This window comes from Mesoplodon mirus, assembly GCF_964341445.2.
Source record: "Mesoplodon mirus genome assembly, chromosome: 6".
NCBI classification, from domain to species: domain Eukaryota; kingdom Metazoa; phylum Chordata; class Mammalia; order Artiodactyla; family Ziphiidae; genus Mesoplodon; species Mesoplodon mirus.
In genome coordinates this window covers 38,106,645-38,129,762 of record NC_138982.1, presented here as the reverse complement: position 1 = coordinate 38,129,762, position 23,118 = coordinate 38,106,645, and the positions used below count along the sequence as shown (strand labels likewise).

Sequence of the window (23,118 nt, the reverse complement as noted above, 5' to 3'; positions counted from 1 at the left end):
TGCCTTGTCTAACTTGTTGATTTCTTTCCCAGATTAAAAGGAGTAAGAATGAAGAATTATGTAGTTAAAGAATGACTGACTCTTTACCCCCAGCATACCCCTTAGCAAATTTGTAGGTGGATTAAGCGGGCAAGATAGCATCCAAAGGAAGATCAGGAGAGGTCAGCAAATCTGCATAGAATGGAAACATGACAAAAAATCTCACCCCCTCCGTTAATGGTTAACGGAGATTATTTCCCCCTTTTCCCTTAACACTTTTCATGAGCTAGCAGAATCTTCAGAGTTGGTTTTGGAGCATGAGTCAAACTTCTCCCCTGGTTGCCAGTCCTCATTAAAGCAACCTTTCCTTTCCAACCAACAATTGTCTCTTGAGTATTGATTTTTCAAGCGGCGAGCTGCCAAACCTGAGTTTGGTAACAGAATCAGACTGATCTAAGACCTGTCTGGTTCTGAACAGAAAGGTCTGAACTCCTTATTGTCAACAACCTTGGTGACACAGTAAGTGGCACTTTTGTGTTCCTCCTGGTAGATGCCCCTTTATCCCAGAATCTCTGTGGATTTCAAAAAGAGAATTACACTAAGAGAAGGTAGCTTCTTTAAATTATCATTCCAAGATTTTCTGAAGTAAATTTTGAAGAACTATGACACATGAAGAGTGATTGAAGGAACTCTTCAAATTGGAGAAAAGATACCTGGAGGGGTGGGACTGAAGGACATACAAGAACAATTTTTAAATGCCTGACTTGTAGAAATGGAAGCTGATTTTTGACAGGTAGCCCCAAAAGGCAAAAAAAGTAAGACTAATGAATTCAGGTTAATAGAACTATATTTCAGTTCAACATAAAGTAGAGTTTTTTAAATTGTCTGCTCTGTCTTACAAGGAAATGATTTATCTTATGCTGAGTTTCCTTATCTGAGGGCATTTAAGGAAAGGTTAGATGGGTGAGGTAAGGGGCAGGAGAAGGTCAGATAAACTTTGAAGAAGCTTTTGGCCTGAGACCCTGATTCTGTGGAATGAATCTGAGGTGAAATGAAGTGTAGTAAACTAGGCATCTATTTCTCTCAATTCTAATCCTTATTTACCTTTCAATTTGTATGCTGTTTCATATAATTTTGAAATGTAATTGTAACTAGCTACATTCATCCATCATTCATTCATTCATTTATTTATTCCAAAAATATATATTGTGCACTTACTTTGTGCAAGGCATTTTTCTAAGCATTGGAGATATAGCAGTGAATAGTTGATCAATACGCTATGAAATATTAAGTAGAAAAGTATATCTTCCTTGGGGTAATAAAATATTCTACTTTTATTTGCATATCTTTTGCTACTTTCAATTGGCCAATTAATTTATATAGGGACCCTTTGTAGGCAATTATTTCAATGATGTAAAACTCAAAAATAATTTTTTTCCTGCTCTGTGATCTTGTGTAAAAGTTCAGAAAGAAGATGATTGGGCTTTTCTCCCTATAGTGTGAAAGCCCCATAATCAGACCTTTATTAAAGAACAGATACTATAGCTGTGACCACAGGGGATAGAATTTGATACCAAGATAATAGGAATTCTATCTTTTATTTATTCCTCCTAGGGTAGAAACAGCAGGGGGAAGCTACATAGAAAACTTTCCTGAAATGAAATATGAAGCCTCCCTAGTCTATTGCTATAGACTCATTCACCTCTGCAACATGGGGCTGCTGTGTTCAGAACTGATCCTTTATATGCACATGATGCCTTTTGACTGAAAAGCCTTTAAATAAATAGAAGCTTCACAACTTTCTATTACACAGTTCCTCTTCATAGTTTTCTGGGATGGAGAATGGGAAACATGGCATTTCTGAGCATCAAAATCATATCCCTTCTTGCAGTTCCACGTGAGTCTAGATCTCTACTCCTGAGAGGGGTTTTGAAAGCCAATCTGACTTTACAAATGCACAGACCCCCCTGAAGGGTATGATTTTAGCAACTAGGAAAGACTGTCTTTAAAAATATCACTCTAACTTATACAAAACACAGACAAGATTTATATGCATTTATATGCAAGATTTATATTTATATTGTAGATATTCACTACAATATTATTAGTAGTAGTAATAGAAAGCTACCCATGTATATAAGAATCTGGTAATCATTAAATAATATTATATAGCCATTAAATTAATGATTAAGTATTTTTAATAACATGAGGAAAATGTATATGTACTAATATTAAGTGAAGGGAAACAACATAAAATTATGCAGTATGATTTCAAATTTAATTGTAAAAAAGGTGAAGCACAAACAAAAAAAGACTGATATATAAAAGTATAAAATAAAATACTCGTGATATTTGCCTTGAGTGATGACATCATTGTGATTCTTCTTTTACTTCTATATTGTGCATATTTTAATCATTGAATATGATTAAATGAACTTTTTTAATAACCAAAATTATTTTATTTTACTTCATTTTTTATTTTATACTGGGGCATAGTTGATTAACAATGTTGTTAGCTTCAGGTGTACAGCAAAGTGATTCAGTTATACATATACATGTACCTATTCTTTTTCAAATTCTTTTCCCATTTAGGTTATTACAAAATATTGAGCAGAGTTCCCTGAGCTATACAGTAGGTCCATGTTACTTATCTATTTTAAATATAGCAGTGTGTACATGTCAATCCCAAACTCCCAATCTCTCTCTTCCTCTCACCCTTCCCCCTGGTAACCATAAGTTCGTTCTCTACATCTGTGAGTCTGTTTCTGTTTTGTAATAAGTAAATACGATTCAATGAACTTTTAAAATCAGAAAAATAGCAACATGGATGGACCTAGAGATTATCATACTAATTGAAGTAAGTCAAACAAAGACAAATATTATATGATACCACTCATATGTGGAATCTAAAAAATAATAAAAATGAACTTATTTACAAAACAGAAACAGAATCACAGACATAGAAAACAAACATAGTTACCAAAGGGGAAAGGGAGATAAATTAGGAGTATGGGATTAACAGATACACACTACCATATGTAAAATAAATAGCAAGGATTTACTGTACAGTACAGGGAACTGTATTCAATATATTGTAACAATCTATAAAGGAAAGAATTGGGGAAAAAAAGATATATATACAGAGAGAGAGAGAGAGAGAGAGAGAACCGAATTACTTTGTTGTACACCTGAGACTAATACAGTATTGTAAATCAACTATACTAAAAAAAATTAATTTAAATAAAAATTATTTAAATAATTTTTAAAAATATAAATGAACATATATTTTTAAAAGCTCTTTTCTACCTCTTCACAGATATCTAAAATACTTCAGCAAAGCTCTATATTTTATATTCTCTGAGGCAAAAAAAAAATCACGGGGTGACACAACCACTTTAAACATTATTTGTTCAGTTCAGCTAACCTATTATTTATTGACTATCAGATTGGAAATTCTGTTTGTCCATTTGTATTTTTTTGTCTAGATTACCAAATCCCCATTTATTTCACTCCAGGTAATAGCATCCAATACCCCAATTTTCTTCTGTCAAACCACTCCTTTCACCAGCCTCTGCTGATGTGCTTTATGCAGAGTTGACTCTGACCCCATCTCTAGGACCGGGCATGTGACTAAGACCATGGTATTCTCCTGTCCACACTAATAAATTTGAAAAGGGGAGATGATCCAATCAGAGCCAGTGAGGAAAAGATGAGTCTTTTTTGCTCATCTATTTTACTGAGACTATTGAAAGCAAGGCAAATTGTTTTTTCCACTGGTTTAGTATCTGGAGATATGTAATCCTGGAGTTATCAGAAGGCCGCATGTGAAGTTTGGGACTAAAACCAGTACTGTATGACCAATTTGACAAAGGTCAGTTACTTCCAAGTAGGAAATCCTCTCTGACACAAGCAAAACTCCATTGGTGCTGGATGAAGAACGGAAGCAAAAATCCTCTCCCACTTACCATCCTGAAACCAGGATTCTACAAAATCATGCTCAAGAAACTGTGATCGGAGGGGCAGGAAACTCCCATCTCAGACCCCTGACAGATAGAAGACAGAGGTGGCTACCATGTAGAGGATGAACAGGAGTATTGACAAAGCACCACTCCCTGAAGCCCAAACACAAAAGGACTGGCTAGGATTACCTTCTCTGCCCCTACTAGAAGCCTAGCACTGAGTAACAAGCCAAGGAGGACACACTGGTGGAGGGACAAGAGCATAAAGAGAGACCATTTCTGTAATGCAGGCAGGCATGGATGGCTGAAAACTGAAGGGGAATCGGGGTGACCTGATTCCAGTACCTGTCCCCTGTTCACTTTTATGCCCAAAAGATCAGAAAGCTATGACTTTTACAAAAGAGACCCGGAGGCTTTGCTTCTCACAAACTCAAAATGAGCCCTAAGTATAACATAGCTGCTAAACTAATACGCACTGTGTTGGGCTTATTTCGTAGCTGTAGTCGTGGTGGTGGTAGTAGTGGTAGCCGTGATAGTCGTGGGCAGTGATAGTAGTAGTAGAGATAGTGGTATTAGTGGGGGCGGTAGCAGTAATAGTAGCCAGGAAACTACTGGAGTTAGAGCAGGAGATCTGGAAGCCACCTGCCAAGGTTCAAGATCTGTGTTTGCTGCTTCTCAGGTTTCATGTTTGGACAGATTATATAATTTCTCAGTACTCGTTTTTCTAAAATTCAGATTAACAACTCAATTGAGTCAGGAAAGAAGAGAAAAACTCTTGTAATATTTGCATAAAATCTTCAGTCTATCTTATCAGAAATATATTAAGTAACTTCGATGTTATGTGTGAAATACAGACATGATATAAGATGCAGTACCCGCCCCTACTAACTCGCAGTCTGTTGGGGGAGAAAGATAAACACATCACTCTACTACAGAACCCAGTGAAAATTGCTATAGTAAGCATTCATATCCACTCCAGACAAGGAAGGGACCAAGTGTGACCCAGGGGCTCCCAGATGGCTTAAAGAAGAAAGTCAGATTTGAGATGAGTTCTGATGGAGGGGCAGGGCTCTGATGGCCAGATATTAGGGTGAAGATATCACCCTGGCAGAGAAAGTATATAATATATTCTGGGAAGAGCAAGAAGACCACATTTTGGTGATGAAAGACAATGGAAAGTAAAAAATTGTCTCTTGGAATTGACTAAAGGAAAGACCTGCACAGGGTGACGTGGCCTCCAAGCTGAAAGATCCTTATCATGCTTGGTGATTCCAAGCTGAAGGAGAGAAAACTTGAAGGTAAATGTATGCCATAAAATTCAACCTTATTCTTCCATTAAAAGCAAGTAGAAGGAGCCACTTATCTACCCAAACTGCATTCTTGGATGCTTTTGTTTTTGACCTGGCCTCAAAACTTGACCTTTCCTCACAATATTATCTTCTTTGTACTGATCCTGAGACTGGAGTGCTAGAGATTCAAAATCCTGCAGCCATGGTTCCCCCAAGAAGATTCTGGAAATACTATGGTGATTATAGTCTCAGCCAGAGCCCTGTGTGTGCAACCACTAAAATCAGAAAGTGAAAAAAAAAATAAATAAAATAAAATCAGAAAATGTTCTGGCCTGAGGGACATAATATTTCTCTGGAAATCACCCAGTACATTTGGGCCTCCTTCTGTTCTTTTTCTGAGGGGGCATCTAGGGCATAACTGTGCTCATTGTACATAAAAGTAGCCTCAGGGTGAGGATGGATTTGAGGAGACGATGTTCTGAGCTGCCTTCCAACTCTACCCAGCTGTGGTTTCAGGCAACTCACCAAGGTTTACATGATGGGCATCTAGAAATAGCTGTAGCCCATTTAGATAGATGGTCTCACTCTGGCTAGTCTTCAAGAGGCTTTGAAATAGTCACAGAGTCTTGAAACTGGTGCCCAGGAATGAATTTCCTCTGGACATATCACCAAATCACCAATTCTTTTGAAGGCCAAGTTCCTGTGCTCCATGTCTTCTGTGGGCCTGAGGGAGCTGTAGGGTTTAGCACTGGTTAATTATTTATGAATAGATTTACTCCTTATTCCTTTATTCATTGAGTAATTCATACAGCAACTGCCATAAATTTCCATCTCCCACTTAATGTAATGTCTCCAGATATGTTCACCTTTCCATGACTAAAAAAATCTCACAGCACTTTGAAAAAATCAAGAGTATCACTTAAATTTCTTAAGATGTTTCACAGATATTTTATCCACCTGTTTTCAAACTTTTTAAACCATATTTTGTATGTGTGCTGGAGAGTACATCAAGAAACCATCTGCATTGGTCTCTGGCTCAAACAAGTAAGGTATTATTATCTCCATCTTGTAAATGAGGTGAAATCAAAGAGAGGTGACCATGATCTACTTTAATAATGGCAGGGCCAACACCACAGTGCTGGTCTCCAGACTCTTAATGTTGTGTTTCTTTCGATTATGCCCTGGTGTTTCGCAACCATTAACAACTGAAGTAGTGCATCCAAAATTAAGCAAAACCAAGAGGCAGTAAATTATCATGTTTAAAGCACAAACTTAGGCTATAGCCTTCCATTTACTTAGCCAGATGAACCTGTGCATGTCATTTAATCTCTCTGTGCCTCAGTTTCCTCATTTGTAGAAGAGAGATGTTCATCCCTCCTAGGGTTGTTGAGAGGGTTAAATAAGTTACTATATGTAAAGTTCTTAGTCCAAATCAACCGCCATATAAGTATTTGCTGTGACTATTGCCATCCCTGCTCCCAACCTGTTCCTACTTTTCCCTATGGGATTAAGTGGTAGCATCATCCTCTCCCATTGGACAAAGTAGGAACCTTAAAGACTTCCTTAATAATTACTCATCCTGTTCACCCCTTCTCTCTTATGCCACAGTCTATGGGTCATGAAGTCTTTTTAGTTCTAATTTTTAAATATCTCTTAAATCCAGTCTCCACTCAGCATCCTGAATCTCTCACCTGGACTCTTTCAAACACTCCTTCCTTGTCTTGCTCCTCCAACCAAACTTCCTCATCCCCTGATGTAACATCCTTTGGAAAGGCAAATCCTACCATATCATTCCCTGTTTCAAATTTTTCAGTAGCTTCCCCATTGCATTCATCAGGTTGACATCACATCTTTCTGACCAAGTCCAACTCAACCGTCAAAGATTCTAATTTAGTAGGCCTGGAATGGGGGCCTAGGAATCTATTTTTTTGTACTCCCCAACTTGATTCTGGTACGGTTTTTTCATGGGCCAATGTTTGGGAATCATTGGAAAAGATAAAATGTGTACTCATTAGGATGTCTTATACAGTCCTTCAAAGGCTGGCCTTCACCTACCCCTCCAGGGAAATTAAATGCCATCTTCCCCCTTGGAGTGTTCTTTGACAGAGTTGCTACTTCTTCTGTGCTCCCACAGCTCTGTATGCATAAGTCCCACAATGATACCTATTTCAGCACACTTTCATTACATTTGCATCCCTGGTCCCCCCAGTTGTAGGACAGCTTCATGAGCATGTGTCTTGTGCAGTCACACAAGGCCCTGCTTTTGGAAGGATGTTCTGCTACAGTGATCTTGAAGTTCTTAATAATTCTTGAACCAGGGACACCTCATTTTCATTTTGCACTGGACCCCACAAATTACATACTCGGTCCTGCCGACTCTACTGTGAAATCCTTGAAAACAGAAACTGTTTGCTATTCACTCGAAACCCTCTTTGGTTAGCACAGAGGACTCCTGGCACCGAGTAAGGGTTTGGTAAATATTTGTTGAGTTTATACGTGAACAGATGAAAAGGTAGAATAAGGTATCTCACAGAAAAATAGTGTAGCATGGCTAATTAACTCTGAAGAATAAGCTTTCTTTATGCCTGAGGGAGATAGCAGCCAATTGATAAATTCACAAGATGATTGACAATCCCCAATAAATAACATAAAATTTCCTAGGTTTCTCTTTAAATTTCTCAAACTGTTGCAGCCTTTGAGCCTTGCTACCTCCCTGTTCTTCTCAGAATGCAAAATTGCAGGTTAATGGGGCCTGCAATTGTGCCATCAGATATGCCCTGAGTATTTGTGCCAAGAACTGTGCTAAATTCGGGGGGGGGGGAGTGGGAAAGGGGAGAAGGAGGCCATAGAAAGGTGAAACAAGCAGGACCCCTCTTCTCAAGAAGCCATTAAATCGCACTTTTCAAGAGTTTCAATCAAAGATGAGTTGACTTCATGGGAGTTCTGCAGCAATGAATCAAGAATAAAGACCCTAGACTTGGCCAGTGGCCCAGCTTCCTGAACATTTCAACTGACAAAATGTCTCAGTCCGAACACAATTCCTCCACTATGAGATCTGTGGGTTCACTAGTTAACATTGGCAACCAACTCGGAGGTGCTCATGGAGCATAATAAATAAGTAGCTATTGAGGTGGGGGGAGGTGCTTTTGCTCCCTGGTGTTAGGGAAGAAAAGGCCAACATCAGCTATCAAAATGAGCCAAATAATTGCAGAAGACAGATGCCCCTAGCTCACGCTGAAGGCGCAACAGGACTTCCAAAGTGGCGAAGGCCACACACCACCCTGCTGCTATATTATGTGCCCGTGGCACTAACTTCTTGCTGTTCCCACAAATGACTTGGAAGTTCAAAAAGAGTTTCTCTTGCTTTTCCACATTCACTAGTTTTTAGTTACCCAGTCTACTGGTTGATATAACATCAGTGATAGCATTAATATATTCTAGTAAAGAAAAAATGCTAAGAAACGTATAGCGATGTGATCAATTTCAAATTAAGGAAATGAAAACTAATTCCGCCATAAAGTATCATTTTCACATTCCAGATGAGCCAAAATCAAAAATACTGATAATGCTCGACATTGGCAAGTATGGTAGAGAAATCAAGTATTCTCAAAAACAGACTGCTAGTCAGAGTATATTTTTATACAACCGCAATCTTTGGGAGGGCAATTTGGGCAATGTAGGGCAATGTATCAATCAAAATTTAAAACACACATCCCCTTTATTACAGCAGTGCTTTTTCTAGGACTTTATCCTAAGGAAATGATCTGATTAATATTTTAAAACACATGCAAAAAGTTTTCCATCACAGCCAAAATGTTTAGAAATGACATAAGTGAGTAACACGAGAGATTTGCTTAGTATAGCATAGTCCATCCAAACACAAGTTAAACATTAAAATGGTTATGTGGAGCTGTAAATATCAAAAGGAAAATATGTCCCTAATATATTTTAAGTGTAATGAAAAGCCAGCTTTAAAAAAGAGTATAAATGGAATGACTCCATTTTTTGTTTAAAAAAAAATACGTATTGGTAAATAGAGAAGAGATAACACCCATTCTTCTCAAACTCTTCCAAAATATAAAAGAGGGAGGAACACTCCCAAACTCATTCTACGAGGGCACCATCACCTTGATACCAAAACCAGGCAAAGATGTCACAAAGAAAGAAAACTACAGGCCAATATCACTGATGAACATAGATGCAAAAATCCTCAACAAAATACTAGCAAACAGAATCCAACAGCACATTAAAAGGATCATACATCATGATCAAGTGGGGTTTATTCCAGGAATGCAAGGATTCTTCAATATATGCAAATCAATCAACGTGATACACCATATTAACAAGTTGAAGGAGAAAAACCATATGATCATCTCAATAGATGCAGAGAAAGCTTTCGACAAAATTCAACACCCATTTATGATAAAAACCCTGCAGAAAGTAGGCAGAGAGGGAACTTTCCTCAACATAATAAAGGCCATATATGACAAACCCACAGCCAGCATCGTCCTCAATGGTGAAAAACTGAAACCATTTCCACTAAGATCAGGAACAAGACAAGGCTGCCCACTCTCACCACTCTTATTCAACCTAGTTTTGGAAGTTTTAACCACAGCAATCAGAGAAGAAAAGGAAATAAAAGGAATCCAAATTGGAAAAGAAGAAGTAAAGCTGTCACTGTTTGCAGATGACATGATACGATACATAGAGAATCCTAAAGATGATACCAGAAAACTACTAGAGCTAATCAATGAATTTGGTAAAGTAGCAGGATACAAAATTAATGCACAGAAATCCCTGGCATTCCTGTACACTAATGATGAAAAATCTGAAAGTGAAATCAAGAAAACACTCCCATTTACCACTGCAACAAAAAGAATAAAATATCTAGGAATAAACCTACCTAAGGAGACAAAAGACCTGTATGCAGAAAATTATAAGACACTGATGAAAGAAATTAAAGATGATACAAATAGATGGAGAGATATACCCTGTTCTTGGATTGGAAGATTCAATATTGTGAAAATGACTATACTACCCAAAGCAATCTACAGATTCAATGCAATCCATATCAAACTACCACTGGCATTTTTCACAGAAGTAGAACAAAAAATTTCACAATTTGTATGGAAACACAAAAGACCCCGAATAGCCAAAGCAATCTTGAGAACGAAAAATGGAGGTGGAGGAATCAGGCTCCCTGACTTCAGACTATACTACAAAGCTACAGTAATCAAGACAGTGTGGTACTAGCACAAAAACAGAAAGGTAGATCAATGGAACAGGATAGAAAGCCCAGAGATAAACCCACGCACATATGGTCACCTTATCTTTGATAAAGGAGGCAGGAATGTACAGTGGAGAAAGGACAGCCTCTTCAATAAGTGGTGCTGGGAAAACTGGACAGGGACATGTAAAAGTATGAGATTAGATCATTCCCTAACACCATACACGAAAATAAGCTCAAAATGGATTAAAGACCTAAATGTAAAGCCAGACACTATCAAACTCTTAGAGGAAAACATAGGCAGAACACTCTATGACATAAATCACAGCAAGATCCTTTTGGACCCACCTCTTAGAGAAATGGAAATAAAAACAAAAATAAACAAATGGGACCTAATGAAACTTCAAAGCTTTTGCACAGCAAAGGAAACCATAAACAAGACCAAAAGACAACCCTCAGAATGGGAGAAAATATTTCCAAATGAAGCAACTGACAAAGGATTAATCTCCAAAATTTATAAGCAGCTCATGCAGCTCAATAGCAAAAAAACAAACAACCCAATCCAAAAATGGGCAGAAGACCTAAATAGACATTTCTCCAAAGAAGATATACAGATTGCCAACAAACACATGAAAGAATGCTCAACATCATTAATCATTAGAGAAATGCAAATCAAAACTACAATGAGATATCTCACACCAGTCAGAATGACCATCATCAAAAAATCTAGAAACAATAAATGCTGGAGAGGGTGTGGAAAAAAGAAAACACTCTTGCACTGCTGGTGGGAATGAGAATTGGTACAGCCTCTATGGAGAACAGTATGGAGGTTCCTTAAAAAGCTACAAATAGAACTACCATATGACCCAGCAATCCCACTACTAGGCATATACCCTGAGAAAACCATAATTCAAAAAGAGACATGTACCAAAATGTTCATTGCAGCTCTATTCACAATAGCCTGGAGATGGAAACAACCTAAGTGTCCATCATTGGATGAATGGATAAAGAAGATGTGGCACATATATACAATGGAATATTACTCAGTCATAAAAAGAAACGAAATTGAGCTATTTGTAATGAGGTGGATAGACCTAGAGTCTGTCATACAGAGTGAAGTAAATCAGAAAGAGAAAGACAAATACCGTATGCTAACACATATATATGGAATTTAAGGAAAAAAATGTCATGAAGAACCTAGGGGTAAAACAGGAATAAAGACACAGACCTACTTGCGAATGGACTTGTGGATATGGGGAGGGGGAAGGGTAAGCTGGGACAAAGCGAGAGAGAGACATGGACATATATACACTACCAAACGTAAGGTAGATAGCTAGTGGGAAGCAGCCGCATAGCACATGGAGATCAGCTCGGTGCTTTGTGACCGCCTGGAGGGGTGGGATAGGGAGGGTGGGAGGGAGGGAGACACAAGAGGGAAGGGATATGGGAACAGATGTATATGTATGACTGATTGACTTTGTTATAAAGCAGAAACTAATTTTAAAAGAAAAATAAATAAATAAAAAATACGTATTTGTAAATAGGTGGTGCACATTCTTTTAAGAATAGATTGTGATTGATTGTCTTTTGTTTTGGCATGGTGCATAGTGCAAATAAATGGATGATACCCAAACAGAATATTCTTATTCTATCCAGACATGTATGGGGGTAAAAAGGGAAGTCTTGAAGAAATAATATGTGCTGTGGTGTGTTGGTAGGTATTTAACAGCAAGCCTTCAGGTGGGGCAGGTAGAAGTTCTCTGTAGCACTTACTGATTTCTATGGCATAAATACTTCCCAACATTATTCATTTCAAGCTACTAATGTGATATCACTGAATGCAGAGTTGGGAAGAGATGTACAGTAACATTATGTACAGTAACCATTATGTACAGTAACCATTATGTAGTATTTCCATGATATGGATACAACAGATACAAATAATCATAAGAGTAGAGATAATATTAAAATGTAGTAAAATATTAGAAAGTGATGTTTTGTATATGCATTTTTTACAAGTCTGGAAGGAGAGTCACCAATATAATAATATTGATCTTGTCTGGGTGGGAAGTTCATGAACCATATTTACTTCATTCTTTAGACCTTTATATGTCATTTCAATATTTTTATAGTAAACATATGTTACCTTTATAATCAGAAAAAATTTTCAAGTTTTTTTTTCTTTCTTATTTTCTAAAATCTAGGAAAGAAAGAAATCAGTGAACACAACTTTTAAAACAAGTCTAGCTGTAACAAAACACTTCCCCCCAAAGGAGTCTGATTTCATTAGAGTATAACTAAAGATAATGGTGAGTAAAATTTGAATAAATTAAATCATACCTTTATTCAGTCATGGTATAAGGAATTGAGCACTCAGTGTTTCTAAGGCCTTTCAAAATATAAATATGCAACATCTGAATACAAAGGAATTTGAGCTTGCGGCCCATCTTACACTCTCCCTCTACAAATAAGGACACTGAGTCCTAAGACTGGTAGGTGTTTTCCAAAGTAAGCACTACAAAGCAGGTTATAAAGTAACTCAGCTCCTCTCCATTTATAAATGGTCTCTATAGTTTGTGAATAAAAGTGTATATTCCTCACTTATCATTATTTAATGAGAAGAGATGACCTCATGGGGGATGGGTGGGCAGGGTAGTATTCATTCATTTGGTTAATTGCTGAAGCCCTCACTCCTCCTACCTTTGCATAGACCTCAGCTTATGCTTCTCCAGAATTTTATACTTCTTCAGACAATTCCACATAGACTGTCTTAGTTGATCCTCATAAGAGCCCTGTGAGACAGGTAAAGTAAGAAGGACAACTCCCATTTTACAGCTACAAAAACTGAGGCTAGAGCAGGCAAGTGGCTAGCCTAAAGCTAGTGAAAGCCTGGTCTCTGGTCCCATCACAGTGTTGTCTGGGAGATGGTCTCCTCTTTGAGGCCTTTCAGAGGCAGTCATCTGGGTGAACCTACTCAAAAGGTCACTTTCTCCTCTTTCCTGCCTTGTCCTCCTAACAAGCTCTTTCTTCCATTGGCTCCTATCTCATATTGCACTTAAGGATATTACTTTCAGGTCACCTAGAGTGTCTCTTTCATTCCTGTTTTATTAGTTCTAGAGTGGAAGATAGTCCCAGGCATCATTAGGCATGGAAATATTCTGTTCTTTATTTGACATGAGGGCTAAACCCTAGAATGCTGTTTTCTCTTGAAACTTGCAGTGATTTCTATCATTGGAGGAATGACTTCTGCAAAAGTCCAAAGAGTGTATATTAGAAAGCAAGAAACTGTAAACACTTTGGTGTGACACATTTCTAGACAATCTTGATTTGCTAAAAGGGATTAACATTGAGGCCAAACGAGACAGACTGACTCAGGAAATACAAATCATGTACAACAAGAGATCCTGGGAAATCTAAGTGGATGAGATGGATCTAAGCTTTGTTTTATCAGGGAGGAACTGTGTTCTCCTATTAAGAGTGCTATATCCTCTGCAAAAGCTGAAGAAGGCATCAGGAGGCTATGTTCAGGTCTACCAACTTAACCTACGTGGGGTCTCGGCTCCTGGTCTTCATGGTTGATGTAACCTTAGATGAGCAAATTCTCAGTGTATCAGTTTTCTCCTCTTTCAGGTGGGAAGCATAGCACCTACCTCACAGGGTGTAGTGAAAACCAAGTTAGCTAGTAGGCAAGAAACTATTGGTAAACTAAAAATTTCTAACTATATGTGGCATACATTTAAGGTATCCTGCTAATTTTTGAAGCTTACTGCTCGGGGAGAAGGGAATGGAGTAATGAGTTTAAAAGGGACAGAGTGTCAGACACAGCAACAGGCAGGTGGCCAGGTTTCTCCAGGCAGAGCAGGATGGAGAGCTCAAGAGTGCATACTAATTGCTGCACCTCCACCGAGACTACCAGCCAGATGACTCCTCTCCAGAAAACACAGTGTCCTTTCCTTGTCAAAGGCCCTCTCCTAACTGGGCTTTCAGCTGCATGCAATACTAAGTTGACACTCTGATACATTGACTGGGTGATGCTATTATGAAGATGAGCTATTAACTACACTGCTTCACTAGGATACGTAGGCTAAAGAAGGGGTAGTAGTGCCCCTTGAACTAGGAAAGCCTTGACAGAAAGTAGATGATTCTTCATGACTCTTGAATGACAAACTGTGGAAGAGAAGAAATGAGTGTGCAGGAAAAGAGTAGGTGTGTTTCCATCTGAGGATTTGAGGGAGAATTTAAAAAACCAGTAGAGAGAAGGAGACTCTGCCTTCTGGTGAAGAATATTCAAGATGAGGATCAATTTTTCAACTTAATATAGAGAATTCTCTTAATTCTTTTAATATAGAGAAAACACTCTGGAGAAATAAGGATGATATCCAACGTGGGTCAGAGGGTCATTTCTGGTGACATTTGTGTAGGGCCTAAAGGCAACTGTCATTTGGTGGTCAAACCCAAAAGAAGTAAGGAGAGGGTTAAGAAAGTCACGTAAACTTGGGTGACTTTGATTCCCTTATAATTTTTTCAGCTTTGATAGCAGAAGGCATCTACTCTTGAAGGTCCAAAAAAATGTTGTTGCTATAGGAACAGGTAAGCAGATTAGACTTGAAAGACCAGTTCAGGAACAAAGAATTTAATAGCCAGGGCTAAAGCAATTAACCAAGAAAACATTTTAAGTAAATATCTTTGGGGTTTGTTATTTATATATTAATTCCAGGAAGATAAAAATGTTACTGTAGAATGAGAGCTTCACATTTTAATGTTTTCATTACACCATTACTGGCATAAAAGTCTGTGCTTACACAATTAGCAGAACAGCCTTATTAACAGAAGTACACATTCCTAACTCTCTCTTGATTATATTGTCATTGAGAAATACAGCTTTAATTTCAGCAAGAGCATAAGAATCATCATTGATTTTTCCTACAGTTTCTCAGATGGGAACACATCTAAATGAAAAGAAACAGTGAACTCCAGAAATTTTTCTGAAACCAATCTGTATGTAGGGAGCTACAAGTAAGATTCTAGAAGTAAAGAGAAATGCACGTAGGCTGATAACTGTTAATATTTTATATGTTTTCCCTGTCCAACAGTCTTTGTGAACACAGATATGTGAGCAGAGAAGAAGGTCAGAAGCCCAGCTCCCCTCCTACTTCGCTGTAGATGTGCTACTTCTTCCTATCAGGGAATACGCTGCTCCCAACATTAGGGATTTGCTGAAATTATTAGACGTTTTGAACAGAACTTGCTATACTGAGAAATCTCAAAAACATATCATGAAGGGGCATTGTACTTCTCTCCCTTTCAATTTTACTTCAAAACATTCTTGATAAAATGAATACAATATTTTCCATCCTAGCAAATTTCTGCTGTCAGAGGTTACATTTATGAGAGAGAAAGATTTCTTGAACATTAACTTTTCTCACATAATGCCGGAATCAAATTACAGAGGAGAATGTGTGTATGAGTGTGTGTGTGTGTGTATGAGTGTGCGCATGTGCATGTGGATGAGTGTGTGTGTGTGCGTGTGAGTATTGGAGGCTGGGGAGTGGGAATGGAAAGAGGGGAAATGTGGCTAGAATCTTACCATCTCATTCTCTTCTCCTTCATTGAGCAAAGCTTGCTGGCCCTTCTCAAAGTGGTCCCCCATGGAAAAGTGATTCCACTCCTCCCTGACCTTCTGGAGCAGATGCGTCCAGGGCGAATTGAACTTGCCCAGCCACCGCCGCTCACCAGCTGACTGAAAGACTTAATGATCCTCCAGGTTAAAACTCCTTCTGGAGCACACACCTTCTTTCAGCAAATGACAGTACTTAGCAAACTGAACTCCTCCTACGAGCCACCCTCTGCTTGGAGGAATTTCTGCAGGCTCCTGGCTAACTGCATTCTCTCTGAGCAGCTGTCCCAAAGGAGGCTGCTGCTCCCATGCTGATCTTTTTGTGCCCGACATACAGGGAAAGAACTCATTGCCTGCACAGTGCCTGCCAGCAGAAGACATCTGACTGCAAATCCAGCGGGACAATGCAGAGTTGGCAGGACCTCTCCTAGGAGTGGGGAGCAGGCACAAGGACTCCCAGATTTATTCACAAGGAACTGGGGTGGGAAGGAGGCTAACAGAGCTGCAGAATTTATTTGATTAATGAAAGCCCTATTCCATCGGCTTTTAATAGGATCCTCATTTATTTTGCCTACCAAAGGTACAAATTGTGACTAATCCTCTTCAAAAGGTATTTGAAATCGCATTCCTCTGTGTGCAAAACACATTCCACTTAATGTGTATGTGGAATTGTTTACTTTTTTGAGAAACTTGCAGAAAAAAGACAAAGGTGTAACCAAGCTATTCTGTGTAGTCTCCTCTCACTAAATACTGGTGGTTAAACTCTTAAGGAGTCTAGACTCATTTTTTGATTTTTTCACACATTCATTCAAGTCACATTATTTGAGCACAGGGACTACATATATAAATCAAGTCATATTTGCCACCCTCAGACTGATGTAGAGATTCAAATATGCAAACAAGTGTGATAAAATGTGGTTAGTTATTATGAGAGCTGGAACAGAAGTCTAAGATAACTGTCAGAAGTCACAGAATGGTGGAGGGGAACACACATCCATGTCCACTCTGGGGAAAAAAAAAAAAAAATCCAGCTGCTCATCTGTGCTGCCCTTGCCATGTGATCATTTAACCTGAAAGAACTGGCTCTTCTCATCCAGTAACTGGAGGAATTGAATGAGGGCTTGGGGAAATGTATCATACAGCTCTGATCAAGGGCTGTTGTTATAATTAAACTAAACATCTAATTTAACAGTAGTCAGTAGAGCACAGTGTTTAAGGGCATGTGCTCTGAATTTGGAGGGCCTGGGTTCACATTTGGACTTTCCTAGTTATGCCACCTGGGGATAACAAGTTTCATAAGCTCTAGAAGCCTCCATCTGCTCACATGTAAAATAAAGATGATAATAGAACTTACCTCCTAAAACTGTTATATGAGGGATAGTGCCTGGGAAACAACATGTGTTCAATAAAGGAGAGTTATTTTTACCTTCACTGTGTCCACTCCCTCTCCTTCAAGCTATGCACAAATGTTGGCACTGATATTCCCAACCTGATATGAAAAATCCTAACAAGACCAAGACTAAAGTGTGTGTGTGTGTGTGTAAAACACTGAGCAAATGGTAAAGTATAACTAAGATAAACATTAAAAAGTAACCTCTTGTAATATTAATTACTATATTATACATACATGCAGTTCTCTGAATTTCTAAAAATTATCAGCACACTTAACCACGTAAATAACCATTTTATCACAAGATCAAAATATGAGGAGTATGAGGTTTCTTTTTAGGGGGATGAAAATGTTCTGGAATTAGATAGTGGTTATGGCAGCAAAACTTTGTGAATATACTAAAACTCACTGAATTGTATACTTTTTAAAAGGGTAGATTTTATGAATGTGAATTATATCTCAATAAAAAATTATGTCTCAAAAAAAGTAACATTTTAGAGATCTAACAGGAGTCATTTAAATATTTAGCAGAGAAAATAGTAAAATAAGATTTTACACTTTATCTCAGCTTATGGGGATTGAGGAATGTTTGTATGTGAAGTGGTAAAACTATACCAGTGCTTCTCGGCAAGTGAGAAAGAAGTGTTTCATTCTATTGTCTATAACTGGTAATTCCTGCACTGTTTCCTTCTGGCTGGGTTCCTGAATAAACTTGGCAATTTCTGCACCACTGTGGGGTTAAGATGAGTGTGTAATTTATTAAGAATCTCAGGGAAAACTGCACATGAACTTACCTCATTAAACAGATCTGATTACACCATAACAGTATTTAAGCCAAACTTGAATACCAAAATCAGTCCCTAGGAACGTAAAAAAGGTTTATGAAAACTGGGAACCAATAGAAGATCATTTCAACAGCATGGTCCAGGAGAATGAGGACTTTGAAACAGTGTTTCCTCACATCTCTCCAAAAGTTCTAATGGTAAAATGTCCAAGTGCCTCTACAGCCACATGGCTTGTGGGCAGCCTCCTTCCTCGTTCAGCACTGTGAGTCCGCAAGCATGAGTGTACCCAGAACAGAGCTAGATTCCATGGAAAAGGAAACATTTACAGAACATGTCCATATACCAGGCGCTATTCTGAGCATTTTACACATACATTCACAATCCTTACAATGGCCTCTGTAGTCAGTAGTATTATGATCCTCCCCACTTAGCAGACATGGAAACACCAGCACAGAAAATAAATAGTCAGTGAAGAGTGAGTATTTGGCCATGGCAATGCAGCTCTCCCAGTCCATGATCCTAGTTACTAGGCTAACACGGCTACTATAGGTTCATTTGGCATAATCAAAGTGCTCTGTGAGGGATGTTACATCTATATGACCAGGAGAGCCTCTTTGTGAAGGGAGCATTTGAGAAGGGCCTTGAAAACAGACAGAAAAGACTTCAGTAGGTGAAGTGTTGGGGCCTACACTGGAAGTGGGCCACAGGAAAGAGCATCTAAAACAAGGGAGCCATCAGAAGGAGGAACACACGGGCTGGTCCAGAATAAGTCCATCACCTTTGCTGCAGCCAGGGTGTATGTGAAGGAATAAGGGAGTGAGATATGGCAGGAAATAGAGATCAAGATCATTACATGGAAGTCTTGAATTTGAGGCCTGAGGCTGGGCTTAATACAATGAGTAATGATATCAGTGAAGACAAACTGATATAAATTTGCATATTTTTATGGATCAAGCTGTGCTTAAATATTATACAGATCATTGCACAAGCAAGTTCTAAAGGAACCCAGTCTTTCTAAACAATATTATGTGTATATAGACAGCTTCTTTGAACCCTCTAAGTTAAATCTTCTACTTCCCTTTAGAACATTGTTTGAAAGTTAATTATTATTTATTAAATAAATGTTAATATTAAATAAATTTCAATAGACTTTTTTTAGAGCACTTTTAGGTTCACACCAAAATTGAGCAGAATGTTTTCCATATACTCTTTAAAAACACACATCCTTCCTACCCCGTTGGCATCCCCTGCCAGAATTGTATATTTGTTACCAATTGAACCTACATTGATTGACACATCATTTTTACTCAAAGTCCACAGTTTACATTGGAGTTCACTTTTCGTGTTGTCCATTCTGTGGGTTTCAACCACTGGAGTATCGTATAGGGTAGTTTCACTGCCCTAAAAATTCTCTCTGCTCCCCCATTCATCCTTAACTCTCCCATGACCCATGGCAATTGCTGATTCTTTTACTGTCTCCATATACTGTTGCCTTTTAGAATGTCATATAGTTGGAATCATACAGTATGTTGCCTTTTTCAGATTGACTTCTTTCGCTTAGTAATATGCACTTAAGTTTCTCCTTGTCTTTTCCTTGCTTGATAGCTCATTTCTTTTTAGAGTTGAATAATACTCCATTGTCTGGATGCACCACAGTTTATTTATCCATTCACCTACTGAAAGACATCTTGGTTGCTTCCAAGTTTTGGGCACTATGAAAAAGGCTGCTATAAATATTCACGTGCAGGTTTTTGTCTGGACAAACGTTTAGTAACAAAAAATTTAATAGTCAGGGCTAAAGCAATTAACCAAGAAAACAATTTAGGTAAATATCTTCTGGGTTTGTTATTTATAATCAACTCATTTGATTATGTCATCAGGGAATTGCAAATTAAAATAACAGTGAGCAATCACTACACCCGTATTAAAATGATAAAAATCTGGAACACTGACAACACCAAATACCAGCAAGGATGTGGAGCAACAGGAATTCTCATTGCTGATAGGAATGCAAAATGGTACAGTCACTTTGGAAGACAGGTTGGGAATATTTCACAAGATTAAACCTCTTACCATATGATTCAGTGATCACGTTCCTTGGAATTTACCCAAAGGAGTTGAAAGTTTATTATTTAAATCCGTCTCTCTTTCCCTTAATTTTGCCTGTTCAAAATTTCTATTCTACACTATGTGTGCCTCACAGGGTGTGATATGACATGGTGAGAGTAGCAGATGTGGATTTGGTGTGGTCTAAATTCGAACCTTGACATTTTGCTGAGAGAGACCATTCATTCATTTATTTAACACTTATTTGATTAACTTCAGTGTGCCAAGACTTGTACTAGACGAAGAATGTAAATTAATAAAATACACCCTGGAAGAGCTAAGTCTATTAAGAAGCAAGACAAACACCAAAATATGAATTCCAAAACAAGTGCTTATCACAAAGGAGTGGCAGAGGAAGTTCAGGTAGGAAGTTAGGCCAGGAAGACTCTATGGATGTGGGGAGTTCTATACCAGCCTATATAAATGGAGATGGATAGAGGAAATGTTTCTAACAAAGAAAACTGAAAACAAAGGCCCAGGGGAGTACCTGCAAGTGAGCCCATTCTTGGGAATCTGAATAATATGCATATATTGATAACTTAGAATTGAGAGGAATGCCCAAGAGGAAATGTTGCTTCAGCCATTCCCTCTCAAATATTCCATCTCAAATAAGAATGGAAAAGAAAAAAAAAAAAGAAGAAAACTAAAAATTAGCTACCTCTTTTCTGATCTGGTATCTCAACTTGATTTCATTTATCCCAGGAGCATCTCTGCTGCCCTGAGCACCTCTCAACCTCTTTGGATGTATATAATAAACGCTAAATGGAAATAATGGCATTTCTGGTTTCTGCTGGGACTGTGGGGATGCGGCTAACCCATTTAGATAGTGTGAAGATAAGTGGTGATAATGTTTCATCATATGTTAATTTCCACCTTTCATCTGAGAACTCCACAGCATATTACAAACACTATTCCTTGAAACATTTCTATGAAGTATGAAGATGAGTAGTATTATTGCCCCCACTTGAGAGCTGTAGGAACTGAGTCACAAAGGGGTCACAAAGATCTGTTCAAGGTCATGTGTCCTCAACATGGAGTGGAACCCGAAATGAGCACAATGTTTCTGCTTGTCATCATTGGCAGTGAGCTGCCTCAAACTTCCTCTTCAGTCCTCCTTCCTCAAATCTGGTTATTTGCCAAGTGCTTGAGATCTTTAGTTCCAGAGCTTTATCTACACTCAAGGTTTTATTATTAATTATCCTAATCTGCATTAATGCATAATCTGTAGATGACTCTGGAGCAAGCAAAGATGTGATGTGTTGAAGAGGAATTACCTGCCTCAGGGTGGCGATGTGAAGTTTCATTGAATTAATTAACATTTGTGAAACATTTAGCAACCCCTAGATGAAAGGGTCTAATATAAAGATACATTAATTACAGAAGAAAAGAGCAGGTTAACACTGTCTCTACTTCTCAGAAGCTTTGCTCTCAACTAACCCTGCTTGGCACTGGGTTCTGACCTTCATTAGGGTGGCTTTGGGGGGCCCATTCGTCCACCTTCAGAAGAGCCCCACTTTTTGTAAAAAAAAAAGCTTTTTGTAAATAGCTTTCTGTTATTTACAAAAATAAAAACTAAAAAGCTCCTTTCTGGAGGTAAGGCAGCTTCCCTTCTGTGAAGCGTATTTTATTTGGCAACTATTATGACAATCCCAGATCATCAAGGACAGCCTACAAAAACAAAAGCCAAAGAGTAAACTCTCAGGCAGAAACTTCATGCCAGTGTACTTAATTTTGAGAACTTCTAACCTGAATCTTTGGGGGTTTTTTGGCAGCACCGCAGTACATGTGGGATCTTAGCTCCCCGACCAGGGATCGAACACACCTCCCCTGCATTGGAAGTGTGGAGTCTTAACCACTGGACTGCCAGGGAGTCCCCTAACCTGAAATTTTGAATGTACAAAACAATGCATGTGGGCTTCCCTGGTGGTGCAGTGGTTGGGAGTCCGCCTGCCGATGCAGGGGACACAGGTTCGTGCCCCGGTGTGGGAGGATCCCACATGCCGTGGAGCGGCTAGGCCCGTGAGCCATGGCTGCTGAGCCTGCGCGTCCGGAGCCTGTGCTCCGCAACGGGAGAGGCCACAGCAGTGAGAGGCCCGCGTACCGCAAAAAAAAAAAAAAAAAAAAAAAAATGCATGTTAAAGTATAACTATTAAGAATCACAGACTGTTACAGCTAGACTGAACCTAAGAAATTACTAAATTACCTTCACTGTTTCTCAGGTGAAGAAAAAGTTCCAGGAAGACTGTATAATGATTTTCCGAGTTCACAGTCTATGAGAGGTGGCCCTCAAATAAAGAACTCGTCTTATATAAGGTACTTTACACTGCACCATATTTCTACCCACTTTTTGTAAAGGAATCAGAGTAGGATTCTTTGAACAGTCTCTCTAGCATATTTAAAAGAGGATTTCATTTGGAATGTTCGATTTAAATAGAATGTTTGCAGAATCGACTAATTGTGTAAAGTCACAGCCATATCACAGAATTGTAGGGTGTATCCAACTACTTAGGCAAGATAGAGAGGATGTGGACACACCCAATGGAGTAAATATCTGTACTTGGGGAACTGATGGAATTACAGGTGCTAACAAAGTAAGTTCAATCTAGCAGATGAAGTTTATGGCAATCTTTGCTTACAGCTGAGGAGAGCAGTTGGCCAAGAAAAGGGAGGCCATAAGACAGAAGTGGAAGGGACTCTGTGCTTCCAATGCAGGGGGTTTGGGTTTGATCCCTGGTCAGGGAACTAAGATCCCACATGCCGTGTGGC

General features: G+C 38.6%; 1 protein-coding gene across 1 annotated transcript in view; it reads right to left on the bottom strand.

The window, feature by feature from the left end:
* ATP13A4 (ATPase 13A4) overlaps positions 1-16,164 on the bottom strand; it is a 146,119-nt gene extending 129,955 nt beyond the window's left edge. The window contains exon 1 of the mRNA XM_082624218.1: positions 16,042-16,164. Coding sequence (XP_082480344.1) covers positions 16,042-16,104 — 63 coding nt within the window. The 5' untranslated portion in view covers positions 16,105-16,164. The remainder of the gene's footprint in view (positions 1-16,041) is intronic.
* Between the last annotated feature and the right edge of the window lie 6,954 nt (positions 16,165-23,118).